The sequence below is a fragment of the Numenius arquata genome, chromosome 2 (assembly GCF_964106895.1).
Source record: "Numenius arquata chromosome 2, bNumArq3.hap1.1, whole genome shotgun sequence".
Taxonomy (NCBI): Eukaryota; Metazoa; Chordata; class Aves; order Charadriiformes; family Scolopacidae; genus Numenius; species Numenius arquata.
Genome location: NC_133577.1, coordinates 54,704,643 through 54,731,731, shown reverse-complemented (window position 1 = coordinate 54,731,731; position 27,089 = coordinate 54,704,643). Strand labels below are relative to the sequence as shown.

General features: G+C 42.1%; 1 protein-coding gene across 1 annotated transcript in view; it reads right to left on the bottom strand.

The window, feature by feature from the left end:
- Positions 1-26,737, bottom strand: part of KIZ (kizuna centrosomal protein) — a 52,832-nt gene extending 26,095 nt beyond the window's left edge. Inside the window, exons 1-8 of the mRNA XM_074169002.1 lie at positions 26,652-26,737; positions 21,142-21,204; positions 19,519-19,675; positions 14,028-14,120; positions 9,024-9,390; positions 6,106-6,346; positions 1,655-1,789; positions 380-544 (exon numbers count right to left, since the gene is read on the bottom strand). Coding sequence (XP_074025103.1) covers positions 380-544; positions 1,655-1,789; positions 6,106-6,346; positions 9,024-9,390; positions 14,028-14,120; positions 19,519-19,675; positions 21,142-21,204; positions 26,652-26,737 — 1,307 coding nt within the window. The remainder of the gene's footprint in view (positions 1-379; positions 545-1,654; positions 1,790-6,105; positions 6,347-9,023; positions 9,391-14,027; positions 14,121-19,518; positions 19,676-21,141; positions 21,205-26,651) is intronic.
- Between the last annotated feature and the right edge of the window lie 352 nt (positions 26,738-27,089).

Below are 27,089 nucleotides of genomic sequence, written 5' to 3'. Positions count from 1 at the left end.
ACACTGAAGATCACAGAAATTACTGGCAAAGAGGTCTCTGAAGTTAATACATTTCCCTCCCTGACAGAGCAGCCTGGGGTGGGAGATGCTGCAGATGTGGCGAGACAGGAGGACCCGGCCTGAGTGCTGCCCGGCAGAATAGGATTCACCATCAGTGAACGAAAAGAAAAACAAATGAATTTGTTTAATGTTCTCATTTCAAGTCACACAGCTGCTGCCAAGATGGGTGAAGATCAGCACTCAGATGTCTTTATTTTCCAGTGCAATCAGAGATCTGGCCCTGGGTCTGCTTTCTCTGCACCAGAGAGGCAGAGCAGACTTGGGGAGGAAAGAAAAGAATGTTAATCACACCGACATGCAAGTTTTGTGTCTGTGATACCTGGTTTGCTTTTCATCCGCTGCTCTACCTTCAGCATCGAGTGTTTTCTCAGGTAGGAAGCCTCCATTCAGCGCACTCTGTAATAGAGCCCGAAGCTGATGAAGGACAACTGCTTCGCATTCTTCAAGGTCGCCTTCTTTCAGACTGCCAGCCCGATTACAAAAGCTACAAAATAAAGCAGGTATTACATGCAACGTTTATTTAAAGCCGAGACAGCCAGCATCAGTTTGGAGGCAGAATCTGTAACACTTCTCCTGGGTAATGGGTTAACCAGTTAGACAGCCCAGAGGGAGAAACATCCATGATGCGAAAGATGCAGATCAGGACAGGGAGGTCAAACCCAGCACTTAGAAGACAACAGGTTTAATCTCACACCTTTGCTTTTTGACATGGAGAGAGGAACCTGTGCACATCCACTTGGTGAAACCACTTCTTGGCCAGGCAGCCCCAGCCATGCTGTGGTCAAAGTGGTTATTTCGCAGGAACCCATCTCCAGTGGTAGGCTGGAGGGGCCAGGTCAGTTTGGGAACCCTTCCACTTAATTCCCTAGAAACCCTCTAACCACGAAGTGCTTATGAGAATCTTAGTTTATGGAGGCTGACATATAATTTTAAATAAAATTACAAAGCCATTCCCAGTTCTTATAATCGGCAGCCTGTGCTACAGAGGGACAGTGAGGCCTCTCCAACCCTGGTTTTGTTAACACATGGGGTTTGCCGATTCTCTTTGCACATTTACCTCAAAGAAGTTATTTTTCTAGTTATTGTTGTCTACCTCAGCGAATCAGGAAGGATCACCTAAGGGATCTGCAAAGCAAGGCTGCAAAAAGTGCTACAAATAGGAAAGAGTATTTGTTGGAGTAATTTGCGTACGCGCTTCTAAGTGCCATATTTCAGCTCTCCAATGACATTAAAACAGTGCAAGGGGAGGGGGGCCTCTTAGCAACTGGCAATGTTTGTTTGCAAGAGCCCGCTTGCTCTTTGCACCAGCCATTTGTCACCGCAAGAGCGGGGACCCCTGGCTCAAATCTCAACAGGCTCCTGCAAAGCTGCTTGGTAACAGCCTCTTGCCATTGCTCACCTGAATTCAATTAGAAGCGTGTAAGCAATCAACAACAAAATTACTACAAGCATTACACTGGATGTATGGCAGCAAGCAAACAAGAATAAAGGGGATAGGGTTTAAGGCATAGGCAGCACTGCCTCCTCCCTGGTTCCTGCCAGCTCTGTGAGGGCAGCAGAAAGAAGAGGAAGCTCGCGATGAAGCGACATTAACCTGAGCAGCTCCGCTGTCCCCATCGTCCCCACGCACTTGCCCTGGTACAGCACCCGGTGCTGGGGGCTCCTCCTCACCACCACATCTTCTATCAACTGCAGCGCACGGGAGAGTCCTGCCAGCATCACGCAGTGCCTGTGAAGGGACAGCAAACAAGGCTTGAAGTGAGTCGAGCTACAACACGTATTTTAAACGCATTCCCATCACACCAGTTGGAAAAACAAACACCCTCATTTTAGCTTTTCAAAGCAAATGACAGCAAAACCCACATTGCTTGAGCTCTGCGGAAAGGAAAAAAAACCACACACACAACAACAAACACACGAGCAAACAAGCCATCCAAAAATCAGCCAGGCCCTAGATGCTGCATTGAAATTACCCTGCTCTGAGTAGTTTAATTCCTTCACCTCCACAATTGGAGTAAATCTGGTGACCACCTACAGGTACAGGGACATAACTGGGATCTCAGAGGGGTTTTGATGAAGCTGCACCTCTATAATGATGCAAATTAGGACTTAAAACATTGAAACAATATATCAGGCTAATCCTTGAACAGAGGTGTAAATGGCTATTCAGGTCCAGCCCGGCTGCCTGCTTTGTTGGGGACTTCCCAGACCAGGTCTCCACCAGCAATGGCCCCAGCTGGGCCTGGCCTGCAGAGCCCCACGTGTGAAGGAAAGATTCCCCCCCGCGACCCCCATATGTAAAAGCTGACATATTTATACAGTTAACCTTAGTTTGTGCTCCCTCAAGTGAAAAGCTCTGTTCATGAAAGCTTGCAGCATTTTTGCAATCATGTGAAGCTGTACTGGAAGTTGTGTTTTCCATCAGACTGTTGAGCAACAGTGAACAATGAAGTGGGAGCTGCCGTGCATTTAGTCGAGTTTCCTAGACATTTAATAAGCAAAACAATACCAGGGAGATCACATATGCAGTTAAACAGTGCTTTTTCTGTTCCCCCAGTCTTACAAACCCTGTATTTTAGCGGCCGGCCAGTTTCCCATTGTTTTCCTCCCACTGGGTGGTCCTTCCAGGGTGCCACTCGAGAGGGATACAATAATAAAAAGGGAAGGGGAAGGAAGGGACACCAACATAAAGAAAAACAAAATGTATGACAATCTGCAGCAGGCTACGGATCAGAGGTCAGCAAACAAGAGGTCCTTCTCTTTTACAGGTTGCTTCCTGGAAACAGTCTGATTAAGCTGACAGCTTGAATTATGTGTTACATTTTGTAATGCACAATCCATCTGTGCTAAGTCCTCTTCAATGCAGCTGAAGCAGCACAGGCATAAGCTCTGCCTTTTTCCACCCCCTCAGCATAGGCCTTAAAATAGTCATCATCTTTCTCTGTGCTAATTCTCAGAGACCCTCTCCCCGCCCCCCCCCTCCACTCCCTGGGTTTAAGCCCTTAAAGAAAGGGCCGGGTGCTATAAGGAGTGGTAAGAGGATACAGAGCCTTTCACCTCCGGTTCAGCAGCTCAGACCGGCAACAAGCAGCCAAGGACCAGAGCTATCAGGTGGCTTCACCTGGCGGGAGGGGAGATTGGGTGCCACTCGAACAAGCCAGGCAAAGCCACCCGCTTACCAGCAGGCTCCTGGGCTGCAGACCTGAACAGAAAATACACAGCCCAGGCTCTCGCACGGGGCTGAGCTGCCAGGACGAGTCTGAAGATGCACGTGTACAACCTCTGATCAATGCACCCAACCCAGCAGTGCTCCAAAACATGGAATTTAGTTATTAAAAATGATGATTTTGGAAAATAAGGTAGCAAAATCGCAGCACCCCGTTGCTAACTGCAACCAAGGTGCAAAGCTTATACTAAATAACCTTTCATAGCAACATCACTTTCCTTTGGTTAATAACCTAATGATGTTATCACGATAAACTGCCTTTTCCAGCTAGAGGAATGGTTGAAATTAGGCTGAAATCACCCAGAGGTAAAATATGACTTGCAAACACTTACTGTGGGGAAAACAACCCAGAACTGGTATTTCTGCAATAAGATAGGAAAGGCATTTTCTCAAAAAAAAAAAATATAAACTTGTGACTCCCTTACATGGAACAAGGATTTTGCTTTGCCTTTCGAGTGAGCTATGATCCCTGCACATGACAGCTCCTTTCCCCTCCATCACTCGTACTAATTTCAAGTAAGACACCAAAAGCATACAAATGGCCCAAAGATGACATGTAAGGAACGATACGTTGTTTGGATGCCACAGCAGCGACACTGCTGCATTGGGAAAGTCCAAGCTACAGATATTTTAATTTAGAACAACAAATAGAAATAGTTTTGTAAAATTTCTGCATATTTCTTCAACCAGCATAGGAATTTCATAAGAGAAAAACACATGGACTGAAGGGACTTCACAAGACCCGTGATATTATTCATTCTGTCAATCTGGCATGATACATTCATACCAGAAAAGCTGCATTCTCATAGTTTGTGTAATTCATATAATTGAAATTAATGTACTAATTACTTGGAAACTTTCCCCAAGATTTTCAGCTCCTGAATTATTTTGCAAGACTCAAGCGCGCACACTGAATTTCACGTGTATTGGAAAGATTAACTTGGAAAGCCCACCTGGTTATAAGCGCAACAATGGAAAAGGCTGCTTATCCCTCCACAAGACTTTGTGTCTGCCGTTTTTGACATTTCATCTGCGTTTTAATTCTCAGGTAAAACAAATTAAAATTTGTATCTTTTCTGCAGAAACAGCTAACAGTGGCGATCCCACTTCCATGGCCTTGAGAAACGGAGGTATTCAGCTTGGCATAATCCAAGAGGAAACCTCCACATTCTGGTTTCAGTCGTACTCTAGAGATAATGCGAGCAGTGAAACCTTTCGTATAATTTAGCTGGGCTTCAAGAGCATTGCACAATATTTTCATCAGTTTATGAACAACGAGGCATCACTAGCTTTGACAGGGACAGAACAAAAGGTTAAATTACTATCGCTCAGCTATGACTTCTCTAGCAATGACAGGCACTCTATGCAACTTCCCTACAAAGTGTTATGATTAACAGGTGTTATACAAAAGAAAAACTGGGTAAAAGCTATTTAGATGTAAATTAGATGATGTTTCCATAGCAAGCAACAGCCTGATGCAAATGTGAAAAAGTTACAGAAGTGTATATTGATGGCTGCTAGTTTCTGCTCAATTGTCATCTATTAAAATACAAACTAATATTAAAATCAGTACCTAAGACAATGTGACCGTGACTGTAGGAAGAACAGATGCGTTAAGCAGATGAAAAAGCTGCAGACAACCAAAAAGGAACAAAACCAGCCAACAAGAGTACTCCTCAGGGGTAAAAACACTGGTTTGTTTTGTACCTGGTCTCTCCCCAGTGTATAGCCATCACCTAGCCACCCTGTATCTACTAACCACTCCAGCTACCAGCATTCTGCATGTGAACAGTACCCACACAAGGTAGGGAGATCCAAGGGGAGCAACACCTGCTGGAATACAGCACGTTCCTGCAGAAAAGGCCTTCTTCAATATTTCTTTTGTGACTGGGGGCGGGAAAAAGCTGGTGAGGAGGGAAGAGGGTGTTGAGGATAACAGAGAACCCGGAAACAGAAGCATGGTGCTAAGGGAAAGCAGGCAGGAGAAAGGCAGCAGTCATACGTCACAAAATTGTCAGGTCGGGCTGGGAGAAAGGGGATATGGACATGAAGCACCGCAGACAGAACTGGCAGCAACCTGACTTTCAGAAGAACTAAGAGACAGGAGATAAAGATGGGTGGGATGCTGCTGCTGCAGCAATGGTGAGGACAAGGTGAGGACAAGGTGAGGACCCAGAAGGGATAATGGCATAGGACTGTTCAAGCACAGCAAGGGAGCAAGGCCAGCCCTCCCAAGCCACCCAGGCAAACTCCTTGGACCATCTCATGGTAAGAATTGCTTTGCCAGGATGGGGATGCGCTCCCCTGTCTTATGAAGGCATTGCAAGGCTAAAAATCCAGCTGTGATTGCTATTACAGGTGATACTCTGGTATTGCACTTGTTGTTGGCAATAAAACCCTACCACTTTCACACAGTAGAGGACAAGCTGTGCATCTCTGTGTTGTGCTTCCCTTATTTTCTCTCTGCTATTTCCAAACAAAACGCTCTTGAAATTCATCCCACTGGAAATTCTAATCCACACAAAACGTGCTGTTTAGTAACTCATAGATACTGTTAAATGAACTTGTTGAAATAAGATTTGGTAAAACTTAAATGTCTATCACATTTTAACAACAAACATACTTACCTCCTCCAAGTCTGACCTGAATGAGATACCTGAAGCCATTTAACCACTAGCTCAGAGGTAGCGAGATACAAAATAAAGAGTTTTGCCTACCTGAATGCAAGCTTTAGGTACCATGTATCAGCCAGTATCAGCCCTCCAGGGCATAAGCTAACAAATGAGTACCAGCAGGGAGAAAAATACGTAAAGACATACCTGTCTGGTGCTGAGCTGACCTCCTGCACTGCGTGAAGGTCTGGTGGTTGCAGCATGGAGCCCTCTGCAGTACAGACATCACTGCCCCACTCCCCACTGGCACCTGGCAAGGCCGTCCCCTGTGGTATGCCAGGAGCGCTCAGCATCACTTCCTCAACACTCGTGGGGACTGGGAGCTCAGCGCAGCTCTCCCAGCTTGCCTCCTTAGAAGTCCACCAGTTATCGAGGCAAGGCTTTGGTCCTGTAATAATAATAATAAACCATTCCGAAAATATTAGTAGGTCAAGGAGGACACCACAGCATAGAGAATTAAACTAAGATTACCTATGCTGTTTGTTCACCTCTTTCACTTATGTGTGATCAAGCATCCCTCTGCTCTCCCTTCACTGTGGGTTTCCCTGCCCACAGCCCCATGTCCTTCTGCGCTCCTCTCGCAAGGGGGAGTCCGGGAAGGCTCCAGCCTCCATGCTCATGCCCTTTGGGTTTGCAGCTCTCCAATGGGAGACAAACCTAGCACTCCTCAAAAACTGCCACAGGCATGAAGACCAGCTACTGCATTAAACCATCTCTGGAGGAATGATGAAACAGAAAAGCTGGAAAAAGCTTTTCTTAGGGGGAAAAGTGTGCACCTGAACAGGCTACTATTGTACACATTTTTTTAAACCTTGCAGAAGAAACACATGCCTGGAGGCTTTTAAACTCCGCACGTTAATTGCCTTCTCTAGAAGAGGAGAGTACAGGGCTGAACTGTGCTTTTAAGACGACAGATACATGCTACTTATCTTTTTATAGATTGCCAACAGTTAATGGACCAGCTAGTGCTGTAACAGATTAGTATTGCTACAGAAATTCCCAGTTTTCCATCAAACTCACCATGAGTTTAAATTAACCAGCATTTCCACACCTGCTAACGCTACAGCACCCAGCATTTCTGCTTGTCTTGGTCACGGAATTTCACTGGAACCGAATCACTTAAGGTTTATGCCAAACAGTAGCTGATGCCAGGATGGGGTCTTTTAGCCTTGTTTCCAAGTTTGTGAAGCAAGTCTGTGCGACAGACATGTCACTACTGCACTTGCTGGGAAATGAGGCTAGAGAGGAACAGAATTTTGTTCTCCAATTTGCAGGGAGGGGGAGAAAAGGGCCATTTTCTTGCTTCTTTAACCTGTGGGAAAACTGATTTGTTCCTTCCTGTATTTTGTGCTGCCACTGCCAAGCAGCAGCCAGGGAGCAGCAGGAGAGGCTGGCAAGCACCACTCTGCACCAGCGCAGCAGCAGAGCCTGGCATGTGCTCACTCCTAGTATGGGACAGCCAAGCGTCTTCATCAGCTCTCATCATTTGCAGCGTGGAAGGTCAAGCTTAGGAGAGCTGGAATAAGCCAGTACCCTCCACACATTCAAACCTGGACCACATAGTCCATTCACTATGCAACATGCATTTGGCAAACAGACATAAAAAGCCCCCTGGGCAGCCTGAGGTCATTACTGTGCCATTTGACAAAAAGCTCATTTTGATTTTGAGCCCAACCGCACAGTTTCTGTGAAGGTAGAGATACCGCATTCCAGATATTAAATGGGTATTTCTTTCCCCAGACACAATGCTGGCCACCTCAGCCTTCCCTGCGGGGAGCAACCAGCACTCTGCAGAGCCACAGGCAGAACCTGGGGCTAACGTAAGCCAGGCTGGACTGGTCTCCTTCCAGTGCCAGCAAGGACAGGCTTTCATTAAAACAAAGAAGTGGCAAATACATCATGTGAAAGAAAATGAGAGGCAAATAAATTCCTTAAAGAAAAAGGAATAGAAAAAAAACACACACCAAGAAAGAGCATGTCAGAAAAACCCCAAGAAGCAGCACAGAAGAGCATCTGATTGGGATGCCAGCTTTCATCTATAAAGAAAACCATAACTGTTACAGGAGAACAGGGTTGCCACCAGTTTCCGTTATAAATAGCGCCATTTTAGCAATTGTTATGGGGCTTGGAAAACTAGTTTAAGTTGAAGAAAATTGCTATGTTAACTGGCAAAGCATGGGAGAGTATTTCTGCAAGGTCTTAAAAAAGGAATAAACTGTTACTTAGTGACAAATCTGTCACTGTGACTTCAGAAACAAGTCCATTATCTTACTTCAAAGTAACCAACCAACCCAGTAAAACAGGAGAGAACACATTTTGCCAAGATGGGGAAAACAAAACAAAAACAAACGGAGTAAGAAGCTGGAACAGAGCCTTCAAGGGCAGCACGTCTCATCCCAGAGTAAAAGCATCTTCGCTGGGAGATACTCACTGCCTTTCTCAGGAAAGTCCAGAACAAGGCAGAGAACCACCACTGAGGAGGAGTTAATCCAGCCACATACAGAGACATACCGATCCTCAGTCTACATTGCCAAATCCCAGTTTTGGAAATGGGTGAACTATTGGACACAAGCATCTGAGGGAGAAGGAAATCATTGAAAAGCGTCGGAAGGGATCTTAAAGATCATCTAGTTCCAACCCCCCTGCCCTGGGCAGGGACACCTCCCACTAGACCAGGTTGCTCAAAGCCCCATCCAACCTGGCTTTGAACACTTCCAGAGATCAACCTGAACCAGAAGTGCTGTACTCTTCCAGTGAAGTAGGTTCACACTAAACCTCTTAAAATGAGGCTTATACTACTTCAAGACCATGGAAACAGCAGTGAAGAAATCTTCACTTTCTAATAGTGAATCTGAACAGGCTCAGCCCCCAGCACGCCCAGACGAATGGCCTGGAGAAAGCGGAGTCAAAAGAAAAAGAAAAAAAAAAAAAAAAAAAAGAGTGCCACCATGCTTCAACCAGACCGTAACACGTGTAAGGGAACCAGCAGCTGTGGGCATCACTCTGGCTGGGATGCACATGCCCCAGCGCCAGGCAGAGGCAGATAGGCATGTGCCCCACCATACCTGGGATGCTTCCCTGCAGCCATTCCTCCTCAGGTTTAGGATCAGATGCCGAGGAGATGAGCTGCTCAGAGCCTTCCTCGCTGGTGGCAAGGTCCCCACGTGTCGCTGCTCCCTCCACTGATGCATCAAACTCTAAATCAGCACTTCTGCTCTCTGGACCAAGTCCTTCAAGTGATGGAGAGCACAAAGGTGAGTCAGGTACCAAGCAGCCCTCTGTGGGCTGGGAGGGCTTCTGCCACATTCCCAAACCTCCAGGGGCTGAGACAGCTGACATGTGGAGGCCCATAAAGACTGTTGCTGGATGATACAGTCCTTTTGGCACAGATGTCTTAATGCCAGTTCCTGCCTGTCTTCCAACCTGCAGAATCTGAAAAACACAAGTGGGAGATGGCTTATGGAAACAAACAGGCAGCATGTTGCAAATGGAACTTCTAGAGGATCACGTTTTGGTTTCTGGAGAGAAAACTGTAACAGAACTCAAGTATTTTGTATAGTATTATTATTACACAAACACTTGGCATCCCTTTCTTGCATGATAGTGTGAAAACAAGGGCCCAGACCTCAAGTGAAGCTCCATGAACCAAAACAACTAGTGCCAAAACCACAACAAACACCCAACCTGACTAACAGAGACTGAAACACATAAAGGACTCAAACTAAACTAAACAGTAACTGGTTTTTACAAGCAGTCAAACTTTTAAAAATAGATTCCTTCAAAGGCTTCTAAAACCCTGGACCAAAATATGACATTTAGATCTACCCATCAACATCACTGAAAACACCTTGAAGTTACTGACTTCGTGTCCTATTTGTGCATGACTCTGTACAGCTGCTGGTAGCCTGTGGTTTAGGTACCACAGCATCCTGAAGCCAAGACATGATCATTATGACCCCATTGCAGTGTCCGTGGCACAACTGGCCTTTCTGGAGCCACCTGCAACAGCTGCTCTGAAAAACTTCCTCCTCCCACTCTTCTCATGGTCTTCTCTAGAAGGCAACAGGATGAGGAAGGGTCCTCAGAGTTTGAAAGGTACATCTGCCATCACTTACTTGTCTATATATCAAGCTTTGCTCACAGCCCATCAATAAAGTAAATAAGAACGAGGAAAAAAAAAAAATCACTTTATTCATTGTCTTCTTTCTGCTTGTTCCCATCTGTTAAATAATGCTGAAGAGGAAGAATGACTACTCAGCTAACACCACACAGATGAAATCGCGTTTTCCACAAAGCAACTCTGGGCAACAAGCAGAAATATGTTAAATGGCACTTTCCTCCAAGAACTGCTGACCTTGCATAAAAATAGTTCCAACAGTATAACCACTCCGCTTCTAAATCCCAGTGTTTTAATACTTGCCTTTTTTTCTTTGTAAATCTACTCAATCAGAACAATTTAGAAGGAGGGGCTACTGCCACTACTACTACTAAAAGGTCACCACCAGTTTATGCAAAGCCAAAATTAGCTATCGTAATACCATTGTTCATACTAAGCAGGGCTTACTTTTCAGCCCCAAATCACAGCAAGACAATTTACAGTCACCTCCACAACTGTCTCCTCCCTTTCATTGCCTGACCTCTTCCTACCATACAAAGTCAGCTGCCAAACCCAGCTTAAAGGAAACAAAGGCATCTTGTCTAGTCTGTGACCAAGTTTCATTAAAAAAGCTCAAATTCCACATAACAAGAAGCAGAACAAAAAACCATGAAGTTATTTTAAGAAGGAGTAAAGGTTTGCTACTCAGATTAAGTTCACAGCTTATTCCATCACCACTGCTCTCGGGCTCCTCCTAATTACTTTTCAGGTCTTGGATTTGCTGCTTTAAAATGCATCTAGCAAGTACTTTATGGATTTAGCAGCTCCTGGATGTAGTGTTCCAAAACAAATGCAATTCAAGCAGGTACAAGTGCTTGGCAGAGTCATAGCAGACGTATATCTATAACAAGCTCCTCTTTGATTGCCGAAAAAAAATAATCTCTTCACCGCTTTTGCATTCTCAGAGCAAAACTATGACAGATAACATCGGTCTAGGTACTGTTTTTACCACCAAAAGCAAAACAGTAAAAACGTGTAGATGACCCACCTAAAACAGTCAACACAATTACTGAACTTCATGTTGCTCCAGCTGGGAGTTAAACGAAGTCTCTGCACAAAGCACACTTAACAATCCTCTTTTTGCTTGTGGAGTGCAGGCTCCCCGCTTCTTCCTCCAGTAACAAATACATTCTTTTTTTTTTTATTATCATTTCACTGAATTTCACTGAATTTTTAGAGTTGGAAGGGACCATAAAGATCATCTAGTCCAACTCCCCTGCTGAAGCAGGATTGCCCAGAGCATGTCAGAGCATGTTACTCAGGACTGCATCCAGGCGGGTCTTGAAAATCTCCAAAGAAGGGGACTCCACACCCTCCCTGGGCAAATTAAAGTGTTTTGAAGAAAACAAAGATAAGGAAAAAATGCCTTCCATTAGGACTTACAAAAGGGCACAGTCTCCCCTGGCAGTAGACCACCACATGAAAGCTAGGGAGGTGAGGTCAAGCCAGAGGCTCATCTCTCCCAGGTGCCAGTGTCACTCTCACCTAGTGACACCTCCTTCCTCATGGAAGGATGCTCTGCCACCCACAGGTGTTCCTGGGAGGTACCCTATGCCCTGCACCTTACAGACATGGCAGTGCCAAGATGCACAAGTCCAAAAATCTTCAAGAGACTTCCAGGAAATGCTTCAAAGTTGAAGAAGCCAGACTTCATTACACAAAGGTTTCAGAAGCCCAGGTTATACAGCAATGCCACCTGAGAAGGACCTCTTCAGTACAGGACCTCTCCTTCAACTCTTTAACACTGGATTCCTGTTACACTGGACTTCAAAAGACTAGTGCTCAAGTCCTTTCCATGGAGAATCATGATTTTCTAGTCAAACACTCTTTGGGAATATGATTTCTAAGCTTAAGGACTCCTGTAAAAACTGAGAGTCCAAATGAGTGCATATCCCACGGCTCAGAAAAGGACCAGGTATTCACGTTGGTGTTTTAGGGGCATTGGGGTACTGACCCCAGATTGCTTCTGTGATTGTCCTTCTTGGTCTCCAAGATGCATCACTGACAGGGTTATCACACAATCACTGGCATGCTGACTAGCCTGAAGGAAACCATTATGATGCCAGTACTGGCAAATAACACTGGTTCCAAGCTGTGATTATTTGCATCCTGGATATACCACCTGCTAACTGCAAGTGCTCCCGACAATTACTCGGTGCCACATAACCAAGAACAAACTCTTGTGTTTTGGACATGAGAATAAGCAGATTTTAAGTGAGGTGAAGGTGGTGGGAATCAGGCACAATCAGTCCAAAAAAAAAAAAAAGTAGTTACAGAGTAAGATCTGAGACACGGCACATAAACAAGGCAAAGGGTGCATAATTTAGTTGAAGTTATTATCTTTGTATTTATGAAGGGAGATGAGAAGGAGAAAGAAGGGGGACAGGGGAGGAGAGAGTCCACTATCAAGCTATTAACTGTAATGCAACATAAAGTGACATGACTTGGTACACACCAAGTTCTTTTACTGTCCAAAACCCACTAACAGTTTTTAAAAATTTAAGTCATGCAGTAAGTCTTTGATGATGTAGTATTTATGTTAACTTTTCCATAGGTTAGAAATCATGTCTCCTACAGCGACTGCTTTTAATTGAAAAATCTAGCATTCAAAAATAAACTCACCTTTCCACATACCTCTGAATTAAAAACGTAATTCGCAAACTGCTGGAGGCCTGCTTATATAGGTCAAGGTTGCTCGGGTTCATTGCTTTGTATATTACAGTTTAAAGAATGCTCTAAATTCAAGGTTTTTAACTTTTTAATCTATGGGGAAAACTTCCTATAAACTCAGATTAACAACTGCTAATGCACTGAAGAAAGAAAACCCAAAACCTTCCTCCTACTATAAAAACAAAATAGTGTGGCCTCTGTTTCTTTTCTGATAAGAGTCTTAAATACCAAACATTTAACTGCATAATAACATTTACTGGCAGCAAGGCAGCCTGCTTAGCAGATATATAAAGCAGGTAAAAGGAGAAAAAGTTAATTTCTTGGCTGAATGATTCCATCGGTAGCTATAGGGCAAACTAGAAAGTCTTTTAGTAAAGTAGCAGTTGATTCTTCTATCAATCTGCAGCACACATACTCTTCCAAGGAATGCATTAAATATGAAAATCATATCCCGTTATCATCTGTTTCCAGCTTTCAGCCCAGTAAGCTTTTCTTAATGAATGCTGTAGCCTAAGGGACAAGCATGCTGTTGGCTTTTCTGAATAATGGAGTGATGCTACCATTTTCGCTTATTACAATATCGACTAGCTGAGGGGGTTTCACACATAGTCACAAGTGACTACTCTTGCCAGCATGCTCCAAGTTATTACAAGATGTTTTTAGACATTTCATCTAAAAGAGCTTTACTGCTTTTAGTGAAGAAAACAGCCATGGTCTTGAACTGTATCATTTATATGGAGATAGGAGGAGGGATTAGAAGCCTGCATTACTGCAGATATATAGCAGAATATATTTAAGTATTCCTTGTCAGTCTTTTTGTCTGTTACTTAGATATGCAATCTCTTTTTGCTTCTTCTGAGAAAAGGTCAAAATGCACAAAATTATAAATACACCATATGAATCAACTGCCGCATTTAAAAAAATATCATTCATTAAGAATATTTCCTCCTCAGTCAAGACTATTCTCACTATTCGGCATAGGAATTACAAAAACCAACATGAAGATGAATACAGACAGAGTTCTCCCCCCTTTTTAATTCTAGTTCTTTGGTTGAAATAATTGCACTTTTTACCCAGATTATTCTACTTCACTCAGGCACTAAACAGTATTTCACACTACAACTGCCACAACAAAAAAAAAACCCACGCAAGGACTGCTTAGCGATGCCTGCCTCCTCACGCAGCAGCTCAGCGGAAAGCACGATGTAATAAAACACATTCCCCCCCACTTCTTCTGCATTACCTGCTTGTTGTATTCTTCTTCCTCGTCACCTTCTGCCAACAAGTTACCCTCTTGAAGGGGTAACACGCTTTTAATTTCTGTTCCATACCATGCCTAAATGGAAACAAATCCATTACATAAAATTGAAAGCAAAAAAAAAACCCCATCACAAATCAACTAATACTTTGCAAATTGTGCACTTTTAAACATAATGTCCCAGCAGCATTTTTCACTTCGACTATATTTAAAAAGCCAGAGATCCCATTTTCTCCTAATTTTTCTGCTTCCCTGAACAAATGACATGGCCTGTACACAATCTTCCGCAGGTTTTTAATACATATTTATTTATTCATGTAATTTAGAGTCCAACAAAATACTAATAACTTGTTGACTCAAATTTATCTCATCCCAACTAGTATTTGTAACGCCAAATTATTTCTGCTGTATCCAGACAATGACTCTGCCGCTTTTGGATGAAACGAGCTTTAGAATTTGGTTTTGCTTTACATACATCATCTTACAACTCATTGAGCTATTATAAGGAAAAATATATGGCAGATGTTATAAAGAGCAACCCAGCATGAAAGGCAACTTGCTGTAGTGTTACTAACAAACAACTGCATAAACCATCTTCACCTCCACTACATTGTTTAATTGACCAAATGTAATGCATTCATAGTAGGACTACTGCTTAAAAGCCAAGCACATGCAGCACCTATAATTAATCCTGTTTGTTAGTAATTGTAAACCCCAATAACAAGTTACATCAGCCCTGAATGAAAGCACTTCAATACCTATTCTGCATCAGGTAATATGCATGAAAATAAATCTTTAAAACAATTAACTTAACCAGCTCTGCACTTCACTCCAATGGTGCATTTAGCAAGTCTGCTATTTCCCAAGTAATAGAAGCTGCTCATAAAATTGTAAACGTGAAATTTTAAGAAACAAAACCTAACCACATTAGAATTAAAGATGCTCACAATAAACTCAAATATAACTACTGGATTTCCCTGAAAGCTTGAGTGAATCTACTTATACTCCCCAAAATTATTGAACAAAATGCAGACAGAGAAAGACATGGAAATAAAGTGAATCTTTCAGAAACAAAAGAAGTTTGTCAGCTACATAATAAACTGTGGACATAGTTATGATAAAGCAGTCCTAAAGGGCATTCTCTCTCTATGGAAAAAAAAGAAAATAGCAGTAATTTCTGTCTATGTACTTCCGTGATAGATTAAATGATTACATGCTCCATAATTCTTATGCAATCCCCAACAAGGGGGCTTTTCATAACTGTAGCACAGAGGATATGTAATCTGTGCTTTGTTCAACAGCTCAAAAAAAAAAAAATAATAAGTCTAACCTGGCAAAAATAAAATGGATGGCATAGAAACATCAAAATGGAAGCAATGAATGAAAACACTGCATGCAGGTCCACCCATGGCACAACTGTGACTCGCATCAGTATGTCGTAACAACCTACCACTAGTCGAACTGGTGTGCATTACGGTTGCTCAGAAAAAAAAAAAATAATTCTTAAACACAGGGTAAACCTAGCATCACAACATAACCCCTCCTGCTCTGCTTTAAATAAAAATTAAAAAAAGAAATAAGTGGGGAATTACATGCACGGACACAAAGGGACAGCCTCTAAACTATAGGTTACTAAGCTGAAGCAAGGACAAGATACTCTGTGAATATCACCAGACCCAACGGGCTTAAAAGAATCACCAGGCACCAGCAGGGCTACAGTTGTGCAAGGAATTTATTAACATGGGCATGCACCCATGGGATGTTAGCCAGCCCACTGGTTTATTAGAGCTGAAATCAGTTGCCACCCTAAGAGATAACTACATCTTTTCCTTATTTCCAAAGGCACAGAGACCAACTAATGACCCCCCCCAGATCACCAGCTCCTTAGCTGAAGTCAAGGACAGCACGTCCCAAATAGGAAAAGTACACAGAAACCTACTGGCTACATTCAGAGGGAATGTTAATCAACACAAACAGGTCTCATCACCCCATCTCAATTACCATACATAAAAATCTTCCACATGAGCAGAGAAAAGCAAAGATTAGGGTTATTTACTTTAATATGAAAGACTGAAGGCAGAGTTAATACATTGGAAGTTACAGCTAACATGGGGAAAGTTGTTTGGAGCTAGTAATTGCTGTTCTTAATAAAGACACAGATTTTCAATCAAATCAAAGACAACTAATTTAAAAACAATAAAATGGGGGGGGGGGAAGATGTTGTTTGTTTGGGTTTTTTTTTAGCCATATTATATAAGCTTTTTGTCAAATCAGTACAATACGAGGATTCAAAAAAGGACTACCCACTGCATTAACACCTATAGTTAAAATCCATCATAGATTTTTGGAAAGGACAACAGCTCAGACTTCAGGTCACACATCTATTGAAAGAAAGGAGCTTTTCTAACATAAGAATTGCATAAAAAAAAGCTTTCTTGCCCTTTACTCTGATGCACCTAATGAAAGTCAAACTAGACGGGGGGGTGGAGGGGGAACCAAAGTACATTGCTGCTTATACATCCCTACTTCAGACTAACTTCCTAGTGCAGTGTTTCTAGAGCGTGTAAAGACAGAAATTTCAAGAAAAAAAAAAACATTTTAAAGTAATGTTTGCTTGTTTGTTTTCAAACTTACACATCTTATACTTTTTCCCCTTCCGCTCCCCATGTTGCGCTCTGACTCTTTCCATCCCTTTGCTTTTTTTTCCAGAAGTGCTCATGTATTTCTTTTTACATACTTGGAATAGATATTTGCTGTATCGGAGCCTCTCTGCCACCCCATATTTTTCTTTCATTCCTGTACCACTGTCATCCAGGGGCGCTGCTGCACATCCACATTTTCTGGAACCTGGATCCCCAGGCTTTTTGGACACCTCCTTTTAAAAGGATCACAGTGTAAGTTGTACTCTCTCAGATCAAGCTGTGTGTGCCCCTGAAGAGAGCGAGGAAAACAGTATTCTCCAAAAACACTGCTCCTGTTCTAATTCAAACTGCATTTCAGAGAAGTAAAGAACAATCACAACTGAATTCTAGACAGCCACACAAAAATGTGTCAGTACCACATCACAAGGGCTTAAAATACCTCAATTAATTTGTTTCCTTCCCTCCTTTCTTCCAGCAAGTTAAAAAAGGGGAGTGGCAGAGGGAGAGAAATAGCCCCTGCCAAATATTTCTGAAAAACGCTACTGCTCTTAGCAAGGAGATATAAACACATTTCCCTTTCACTTTTTAGCTCCTCAGAAATCTGACTCCACGTATTAGCGGCATGATCACATCACAATTTTATTTTTTAAATCTGAGATCATTACCAACCGATACCACTTTGCAACATCCCAAATCGTTCTTCAGTGAATAGCAAGACAACATATTAATAACATGATTCAAAAACCCTCAGAGCTTGGCTGTTTCTTATACTAGCCTATTAAATTGAAAGTACTTCAGTCACAAGGTATGATAAAAAAATCCTGCCTATTTTATAACCTTAAATACGGATCCTGATCAAGTTTGTTTCAAACATTACTATAAGACATGCAGAAATCTCTTTACTAGTATGGAAGAGTTTCATCTTATTTCTGCGCTAATTATAAAAAGGGCAAGACCAATGTAACTATTCAACCTACAAGCAGCATTAATGACACATAGACATAAGGAAAAAGACTGAAGCCATTTACTCCAACAGGGCTGAACAGGAAAAGCAAAAAGTCCATTCACATTCGCAAATCAGGGTCTAAAAGACTGGAAAATTAAGAGAATCGTCAAATTTTACTTCAGCATGAAAAAAACCCCAACATCATAGCAATCCAGGCCTAGTGGTAAGTGATCTTCTTACCTCAACACAAAGGAAATTACTATAACGTAATCCACATTACACAATAGTAACGAATAAGAAGAATCCACACGATTCTTTTTTTCCTCCCATACTATTTTAAGATATTGAAGTAGATTGACTACATACTGGAGGTACAGAAATCCCCATTTCATTTAGTTCTAGTCATCACAAGGAGAGATATTCCCATAGGGGCTTGCTAGAAGACACATACTTTTCTCTGAAAAGAAAACACTGTAGAGTCAAGCTGACTTTTGACAACTCTTTCTGCAATGAGAATTGCGGACCAAACCAACCGAAACAGGCAGAACAAATAGCAGAGGGTGACTAATGTAGTTGTTGAATGGTCACTTTCATTTGTCTTCACAAGAGCTTTTATTCTTTCTTTTAAAATGTAATGACCGTGCGTATTTTCTACCTGTTGGGGTAATTTTTAAGAAATTAGTAATTTAAAACCAGAACAGGCACATTCTGAGGTGTGTGAGGTCTGAACCACACAAAGAGGTTCAACAGCCTCTTTCAGAAGGATAATTCATCCCAGCATGAGCTCTCAAACTGATGACATTCAATGAAGTCAGTAATAAGACCCTTTGAGCCGACAGCAGTCAAGGTTATGAGTGGAGAGAGGAAAAGCAGCACGTTTGCAGTCATCTTTGGTAACAAAGGTGCTACAAAGACAACAGCAAGAAGTATATTCTATTGGATACTGGCTCTTTTAAAAGTGGCCATTTAGTACTCCTTCCATGTCAGTTTTGATGCACAACTCAAGCATACAAGGTGATGAAATGCTCTCTAGGCTTTACTTTACCAGCCCAGAAGGCTGGTAAGAGAAGTTCAAAACTTCCAACTCTGAAGGCACGTAAATCAAATAGCTCTGTGTACATGCAAAAAAGTGTTACCAAAAGCAAAGACCTGAGTGATGCAACAGGATGCTAGAGGAAGTAGTTTATTCTCTTACCACTGTTCAAGTATTGCTAGTTGACTGTGTAGTAACAGAACTGAGTGTGACCTCATTTTAGCTCAGCTTTAGCACAGACAGCTCACATCTGTTGCAAGAGAAGTTACTTACTGCTGATGAAGACAGAGCAATAAGCACGGGCAAGACTAAGGATGGGTATTTACAGTGTTCATACCAGCAAAATGAAAAATACATCCTGAAACAAACCTTCCATGAAAATGTATTTAGGCATTTTTAAGTAAGAAAAGCCTTACTAAAATACAGTTTTATAACAAAGTCTTTATGAAACTATTTCAACTCAAGTCATCTTTTTGTGCTAACCTAGATAACACTGGTTTATTATCTTATCACTAATACTCCAAAGTCACAATCCATTTATGCATTTTTTTTATCTCATTCTCCCTCACTTCCAAGAGACTCAGAAGCACAGAGCACTTTACTATAGACCAAAGGCAGAGTTCTGTGAAGCATTGCTGACTACCTCTGCAGGTACAGTAGGGTCTATTAGATCATAGATTTTCACAGTTTGGGTTCATTTCAAATTCCCAAACATTACCACTTTAAACACTCCAAAACATATAATGAGGTTTCAGTAGCATCTGAAGTCTTGATGTGCATAATACTCAGACAAAACACATTTAGCAACCCTGTAATAACAGCAAACACTAACGTATTAGGTCTTAATAAAGTTACTTCCATCTTCTGAATCATCTCTGAACTTGAAGTCTTCATATGAGCTTCAAATTGATCGAATTCCTTTAAAAAGGTCTGGTTTCGCAGAAGAGCTCCTTTTTGTCGTTCGTCTATTTCTTTCAAGTATTTTTTCAGCTTCATGTATTTTACTTTCATTCTACAGGGGAAAAAGAAACTGTGTTTAACAGAGTATGAAAATAAAACCGACACATCTATTACAATCACTTTTCTTCAGACACATATATACTAACGCTTATGTTGAAGGTGCTCCCTCAGCCCCGCAAAAAAGAGTAGACACATTCTTCTGTGCACTGTCCAAAGCTACATTATACAACTGACAGGATGTCTCCTATATGACTTCACAATTTATATAGGGGGTTTGGTGTTCAAAAGGATAAGTATATTAAAAAATCCTTTTAATTTTGTTTCAAATGGATTACGCTTTAGTCATATCCCATTAAATCAAAATGAAAACTGTATTTAGAAGAACGCGCCCCGAAAGTCACACAAATGGTGACATTAGGGCTGCAGTTTCACAACTGCTTTAAGCCAACCTAAATCCGTGCTGCCACCAGAAAAGGCATCTCGCTCGAAGCCTTTCTTTTTTGTGCCAATGCTATCTGCTATGTGGCCACATGGCAAATTAGGCCAAGAGTAATCCAGCTGAAAATCCATCTAAATCAGTTCTTACCCACTCAAAAAACAGATTCCCTTCAGCCAGACCTATTTTCTTATCTGATTACAGGCCAGCCACACAAGTGCTAGTGCCAACAAAGAGAAAATGTGAACCAGGGGCCATCAGGAGCATCTTTTGGTCTCAATCTACCTACAGGTCTACTTAAATCAGTTGTGGAATTGAAACCTAAATCCCCCAAAGCTGCCAATATTTTCAGAGAAATTTCAACTCAAAGTCTGTTAGATTAAAAAAATAAATAATCAAATTAAACCACAAAACAAAGTACATGTGATGTTTTCCCACCTGTTCAGGCATATTTTTTTTCTTAAATTTATGTCTTTATTTTCTAATTTAAAGGCCTTCTTTCAGAAGAGGACTTCCTAAGGGATTGACCGTTATTGCAACTAGCCCTTAGTCCGTTAAGATGAGATAGAAAAATCACCTCTACGAGCTTTACAAAGCACATTTGAGGAAAGGAACATGGGATGAGATACTTTTCAGCCCTCTTTTGTTGTTGGATTTTTATTTTATTTTTTCAGACTGTGTATGCATTTTACATTAAATTGATAACGCAGAAACAATACAGGCAGCAAGATCTGGGATAACCTTTAGGAACTCCTAAAATTTTCAGACTTTCTATGACCCTACGACTTTCTAGGAGGAACTATGCTACAGTGATTTTGTAAAAGTTGCACAAAACCAGCTTGCATGTTAGTTATTACTAACTACTACAATAAAATTTCAGTATTAATAGAATAAGGTAGTTATGTTATTGCTAAAGTTATTTAATCAATAACTTAGAGATACGAACCTTATATTATACTTAACATTTGAATATGCATTTACTGTCATAAGAAAACTTCAAGATAACATTCTAAAAGCATCCCATGATATTTAAGTCTTTGTAATTAAAATAAAACAATCTATAAGAAGCTTGTAAAGCTTACAGGTATGCATCAGACCTCATGTATTCCATCAGTTTTCTTTCTAATTCCAGCCTCTTGGCTTCACTGGAAGAAAACAAACAACATATAGTAAGATAAAACTATTTCACACTTTAAATTCTCAAAACGCGAGAAACAAAAGCATTTCACAGAGCATAACCTTTTCAGAGCAGATAGTACATTTTTGCCAGACTGGTAGTCTTACAGACTAATCTGCCAACCAATCTTAGCACAAGAAAACCCAAACCAACAAAAAAAACAAACCTCAAAGCTTTTACTTCTTTGCTCCTCATTGGAACAAGGGCTAGGCTGTTCTGGAGGCAAAAGATGCCTGAACATGTATATGTTCACACAAGACGCACCAAAATAGCCGGAGACTTCTGCCCAACTGAAGTTGCTGTTTCAAGTCGCTCCTCCAGGAGCCCCGGGAAGGGCTCTAAACCCCAAAACTGGCAGTTCATGAGTTCATCTCTCCCTTTCTTCCCCACTCCAAGTCCCAGAGCAGACAACTTTCAATGAAGGAAATACTTAGCTGAACTCGTTCAAACGAACGGCTCCCCAGAACTTCTCATAGGGATCTATCAACACATTAAAAAACAGATTTCCAAAAAATCCAAACTCTTTCCTGGCTTACAGACACAATGTATTTTATTTAGCAATTTGAACTTAAAATCAAGTACATATTTCACACTTATGCATTAAAGCCAGGTACACCTAGAGATATGCTAGCACTACCTGCCAGAACTTCCTAAAGGGTAACAGATATAAGTAACCATCAAAAATATTTATGGTTGTGAAAATGCTATGGGACCATCTGTATCTGCCAAAAGCAATGCAAGGGTATAGGCCCATGGGGATGATCAGGCTGATTAAGAACAAACTCCATGCCTCACCTGCAATCTATTTCAAAGAGAATCTATTTTCAGGAGGGGAAAAAAAAAAAGAGTAAAGCTGATCTAATTTAGTAATTATAAATTGCATCTGAAGATGAGCAACCATCCCACGAGCAAAAAAAAATTAAAATAATCAGTTGATATGACAGAAGCTTCCAGTACATTCACTTTAAAAACCCTGCAACAATCAAAGCAAGTACACCAAGTTGCTTATTAAAAAATAATATCCAATTCCTATTAGCCAGGAAGGCTGCATATGTGCAAGTGATATGGGCAGACACATGAGAGTGCATGCACCAATATGGCTAGGCATGCTTATCTATGGGTTTGTGCACTCCCCTACAAACACACCCATGTCATAGCTACACACATTTGCCTCCTCCCAGTTGCCCTGCATAGAGGAAAGCAAGGAAAAAACCCTTTTTGCTTCTTAGTCTGAGGGATCAAGGCATGCATTTTATCCATCTGATCCTGCCACTGTCTGAAACAAGATTAGGTTTTCATGTCATGTATGCAATTTAAAAGCCACGCTTCATCTGGGATCTCATCCTTTCAATTTCCTTTTACATGATGGACAGCTAAGCAAAAGCAGATTTCAAGATCTTGTTTTTACACTTCTAGAAGTAATTTTCATGACTCAATGAAGAACACTGATATCCTGATGGATGTAAAAGCCGATGGATGTGAACAGCCATTGGCTCCAACCCTATTTCTCACTTTGATACCGCAGGTAGCACATCACATTCCTTAGCTCCTGAAAGATCGTCTCCTTTCTACCAGCGTGGTTTTTCAGTATCCCATTCATTAGTCTGTGCTACAGCTATTTAGACAGCACATGAATATATAAGTATGGTGTTCTCAAGGCAAGACAAAGCAGTACAAAAAACACCAGGTAAGAGCCTCTCAGCATTTGAGTATCATCATTATGGATGCCTAAAACGGTTACTGCATAGCTTGTGGTGTTTTATGACACAACTCTGTGCAAACACTGAATTAGAGGTAATCAAGACTTTACTTGTAGATTTGCTGCTTGCCCAGGTTCTGGCAATGCTCTAGTACAGTGCCTGTGTGCCAGTGACAGAAGTGAAGCTTGAAGCAGCACAGGGATCATTCCAGCCACTCCATTGCACCACCACCTCCTTTTTACATGAAAAAACAAAGCTCTCTCCCTGAAACTTTCATTAATTCACACCGTTTTGCATTAGGTTAAAGCGATACAAACAGTCAGGTATCAGCTTTTTCCTCAAATGGGCAAAACCAGCACACTTCAGAACTTTTTAAAAGATCCAGGTGGCTCTTTTTCAAACAACCATGAATCTTCCGTCTACAGAGAAAGAGTGTTAGTTTGGGATTTGAGAACAGAGTTAAATTCCCTGGTCAGCAACAAGCTCTCTCTAATCTCTGGCATTTCACCAGGCATCGATCTCTAGTGATATTTGATCCCTCACCTCCCATTTAAGCCAGCAGGACTAAGATGCCTCAATATTTTTGAGATATCAGGCCTTAGTCTCTTTGTGCTCCAGTTCCGCATCCGTAATGTAGGAATAACGGTACTACTGCCATGATACCCTGTTGAGATAAGTACATAGAAAATTGTGCAACACTTGGGCACATCGCAATCTTCCCATAAAAGTAAGAAACATTATTTTTACGGTTGTTTTTCTACGCTAGTCTGACATTAAATCAACTGTTGAGCACTGAGCTGCATCCACCTTAGCAGCCTGGAGCCTGGCCAGAGCCTGCTCAAGCCTTAGCCAACTGCACTCGTCCCCATGGGATGCTTAGAGGGGGCCTGTTTAGCATCATCTTCGACATGCAACTGATACCAGCAGATATTTCTGAAACTAATAATCCTACCTGGTTTACATTCTCTGTTCAGGACATCTTACTATTTGTACACATTTACTGCAAATCACCCTTAGCGTGAAGCATCTGGCCTCACCACCTGAAAAGCAAAGCTAATTGCAAAGTTAGTCACGGCGTTAAGTACAGCACTTAACTAAATAATTTATTTACTTCATGGCCCACACTGCTCAAACCCTGCCTTTCTCACCAGCAACCCCTGAAGATTAAGTACTGAGTAATCACAACATGGTCAGATCTGTACAAAACACAGAAGGTAAACTCTCTGCCCCATTTCACTTATTATCTTAGACATCTCAAACCTAATTCTTTATAATTTTGCACACAACACAGATATCACTGACCTGCATAACAGAGACCTATGCATGCAGTAATGTTTATATTTAGATTGGACAGAGTACCAGCATTAGGAAATAAAATGTGGCCAATAAAGTCTAACATGTTATTTAAGGTACAGTTGTAGGGTTTTCTTTGCACAAGTCTCAGAAGTTTGGTATCTGATGGCTAATTTCTCAAGCACTTCAGAACTCGAGTATTTCAAGGAAAAAAACAGATTTGTGAGAACAGGTGGGAAAGAAGTATTCATGAGAACTCCCTTCTAGTTCACCAAGAGTCAGATGGGGGACATAACCAAGGAGCAGCTTCCTCCACCACACTCAAGCTCTTGCACGTACCCCTTATTAGTAGTGGCTCATTGTTTGCTTAAGCACAACTGTGAAATGAAAGCAGGACTGCAGTGGGGAGTGAAACAGCTGTCAGGTACTTCAGGTCTCAGAACAGGCAACTTGAAATTAGATCAATGCAGAATTCCAAAGCGGGACATAAAAAGCTGAAATCCTCCAGTGATATAACAAAAGTTTTTATATTTTCTACTTTAAAGAGTTGTTTAGATAAAAGGTATCACTTCAAGAAATTCTGAAGAGACAACTGCCTCTGCAGCACAATTCCAAGGGGCAGCAGAAACATACAACTTGCAGTCCAGCGTAAAAATTACTCCTTGTTTGTCAACACCACCAAGTACAAACATATGTTTTATTTTCTATTTTAAAGTACATACAACAGAAGCATGCCAGGCAGAAAAGGTCTATTTACTATCACAAAACCTGTTAAGCTGGGTCTCCAAAGGAAACAAAGCTGCTGCAATCATGCTGTCTGTTTGCCTGTAATTACCCTTCCCCAAATAACTCCTGAACCTTGTGGTGCAACCAGATTAGAGAAGCTAATATCTGAAATGTATTATTGTTCCCAGAGGTTTCGGAGGAGCCGGAGAAGTCCATTCATGCAGCGTGAGCTCAGCCATAGGCTCAGACAACAGAGAAGCTACAAAAGAGGTGACTAAACTTCATGCAGACCAGGCTCTCGGGAGACAGAAGACACACCTACTCCTAATACGAGAGATATCTGGACAAGACAGCACAGTTTAAAGCAACATGCAGTCTAGAACACTCAGATTTTAATCTTCCCTCTCCCTTCATTTTCTAATGCCACGATTTAGATCAAGTGTCTTCCCTATCTAGGGCTCACATCTTTAATAATTTCTATACAATAAAAATATTCTGTGTATATCCCTATCCAGCCTTTTAAACAGCAAATTATTCCCATTTTGTCTGCCAGTGATATTCCAGACCAGAACAGGATATTAGTGAAGATATACAGTCATTTTTATAAAAGCACTATCTACATGCAAGTTTAGATTCTCACAGCCATGGTGTTATTATTTCTGCTAATTCTGGATGTTTGAGATGCTAGCACGAGACCCAGAAAATCAAAGTCTTCTGTATTAGACAGAAAACAGGTACTACTTAAAGAGCAACTTCATAACAGTATACCGTAAATGATCTCGAGAGACTTCCTCCGGCCAGAAAAAAAAAAGTGCTAATTGACACCAATTACTGTAGTTATTGCAGTGAGTAACAGGCCAGGAGCATCGCTAATTGCGCACAGCTTCAGAGGAACTGACTGGTGATTGAGATCCCACAAGCCAAAGCCCCTTCAGAAAGCTTGCATCACCACACACACTTGCTTTTTTCCTGAAGTCAGAACCCCGTGAAGCATCCATAAATTGGAACACCTAAAGGAACTTTTTTAAGATTAAAAAGATGTCTGTAGGAGAAATATCTGTACGTGTCCATTCATCAACTAGCCAGCTCTGAAACATCAGTATCTGTATTATTTGCTTGTTTGCTTAAAGTAACAAGTCAATTTTTAACTATTACCAGAAGTACTTAGACAAGCAGTAACAGGTCTACAGTGCTTTTAGAAGCCACCCAATATGCTCATACAGGAGTCATACAGCACAATGAGCAAGAACACTGACATCAAGTGTTACTGATAAGCTAGCTTTAAGTACACACACAATATGTAACCTTCCAAAAAAAAAAAAAAAATTATAAAGCAGAAGGAGGTGACAGAAGTCTGAGACACTGTTGGAGACCCTGCACTGTTCCCCCCATCCCCGCAGAAAGCCCCCCAAGGGACAACATCCCAGAAGCACCCCATAAACCCCATTCCATTTTTCCCGGAGCACAGCACTGCCGCATTCCCAAGGCGGGAGTCCGCCTCCCCCGTCCCTCTCAGGTGAGAGACCAGGCAGCTGCCCCCCGGGGCACACAGGAGATCACTCCACTCCCCTCCCGGCCCGGGTGAAGGGAGCCGAGGCCTACCGCGGGCCCCCAGGGGGCCTGGCGGGCAGGCCGGGCCCGGCGCGGCCGCTCTCGGTAAAGCGAATCGCGGCAGAGGGGCGTGCGGTCTCCTCACCTGAGGCGGAGGCTCTCCAGGAGGCTGCCGAGCCCCTGGCAGCAGGCACGGGGGGGACCGGGCGCGGCCGGGCCGGGCTCGCTCATGCCGCCCTGTTTACGCCGGTGGCCAGAGCGACGGCTCCCGGCCTGCACCGCGACGACCCCGCCCCGGAAGTCCCCGCCCCCCCGCGCGTTGCCATGGGGACAGGGCAGGGGGCGGGGGGGGGTAGTGTCCGCCTCTCGGGCGCTTGATGGCTTTTTTAAGCTTTTGAGGCATTTTTAAGCTTTTAATGGCTTAAAACCACGTCAGAGGGCTAACGAGAGCGTTGCTAGTGGGGGAGACGGTGGGCGTGCAGCTCAGAGCTGTGAGAGGGCTCCCCACCCTTGTGCTGGTAATCTGTGGAGGGAGTTTGGGGACTCTTACGATTTACAGCATTGATTCCTAAATTATTACCTC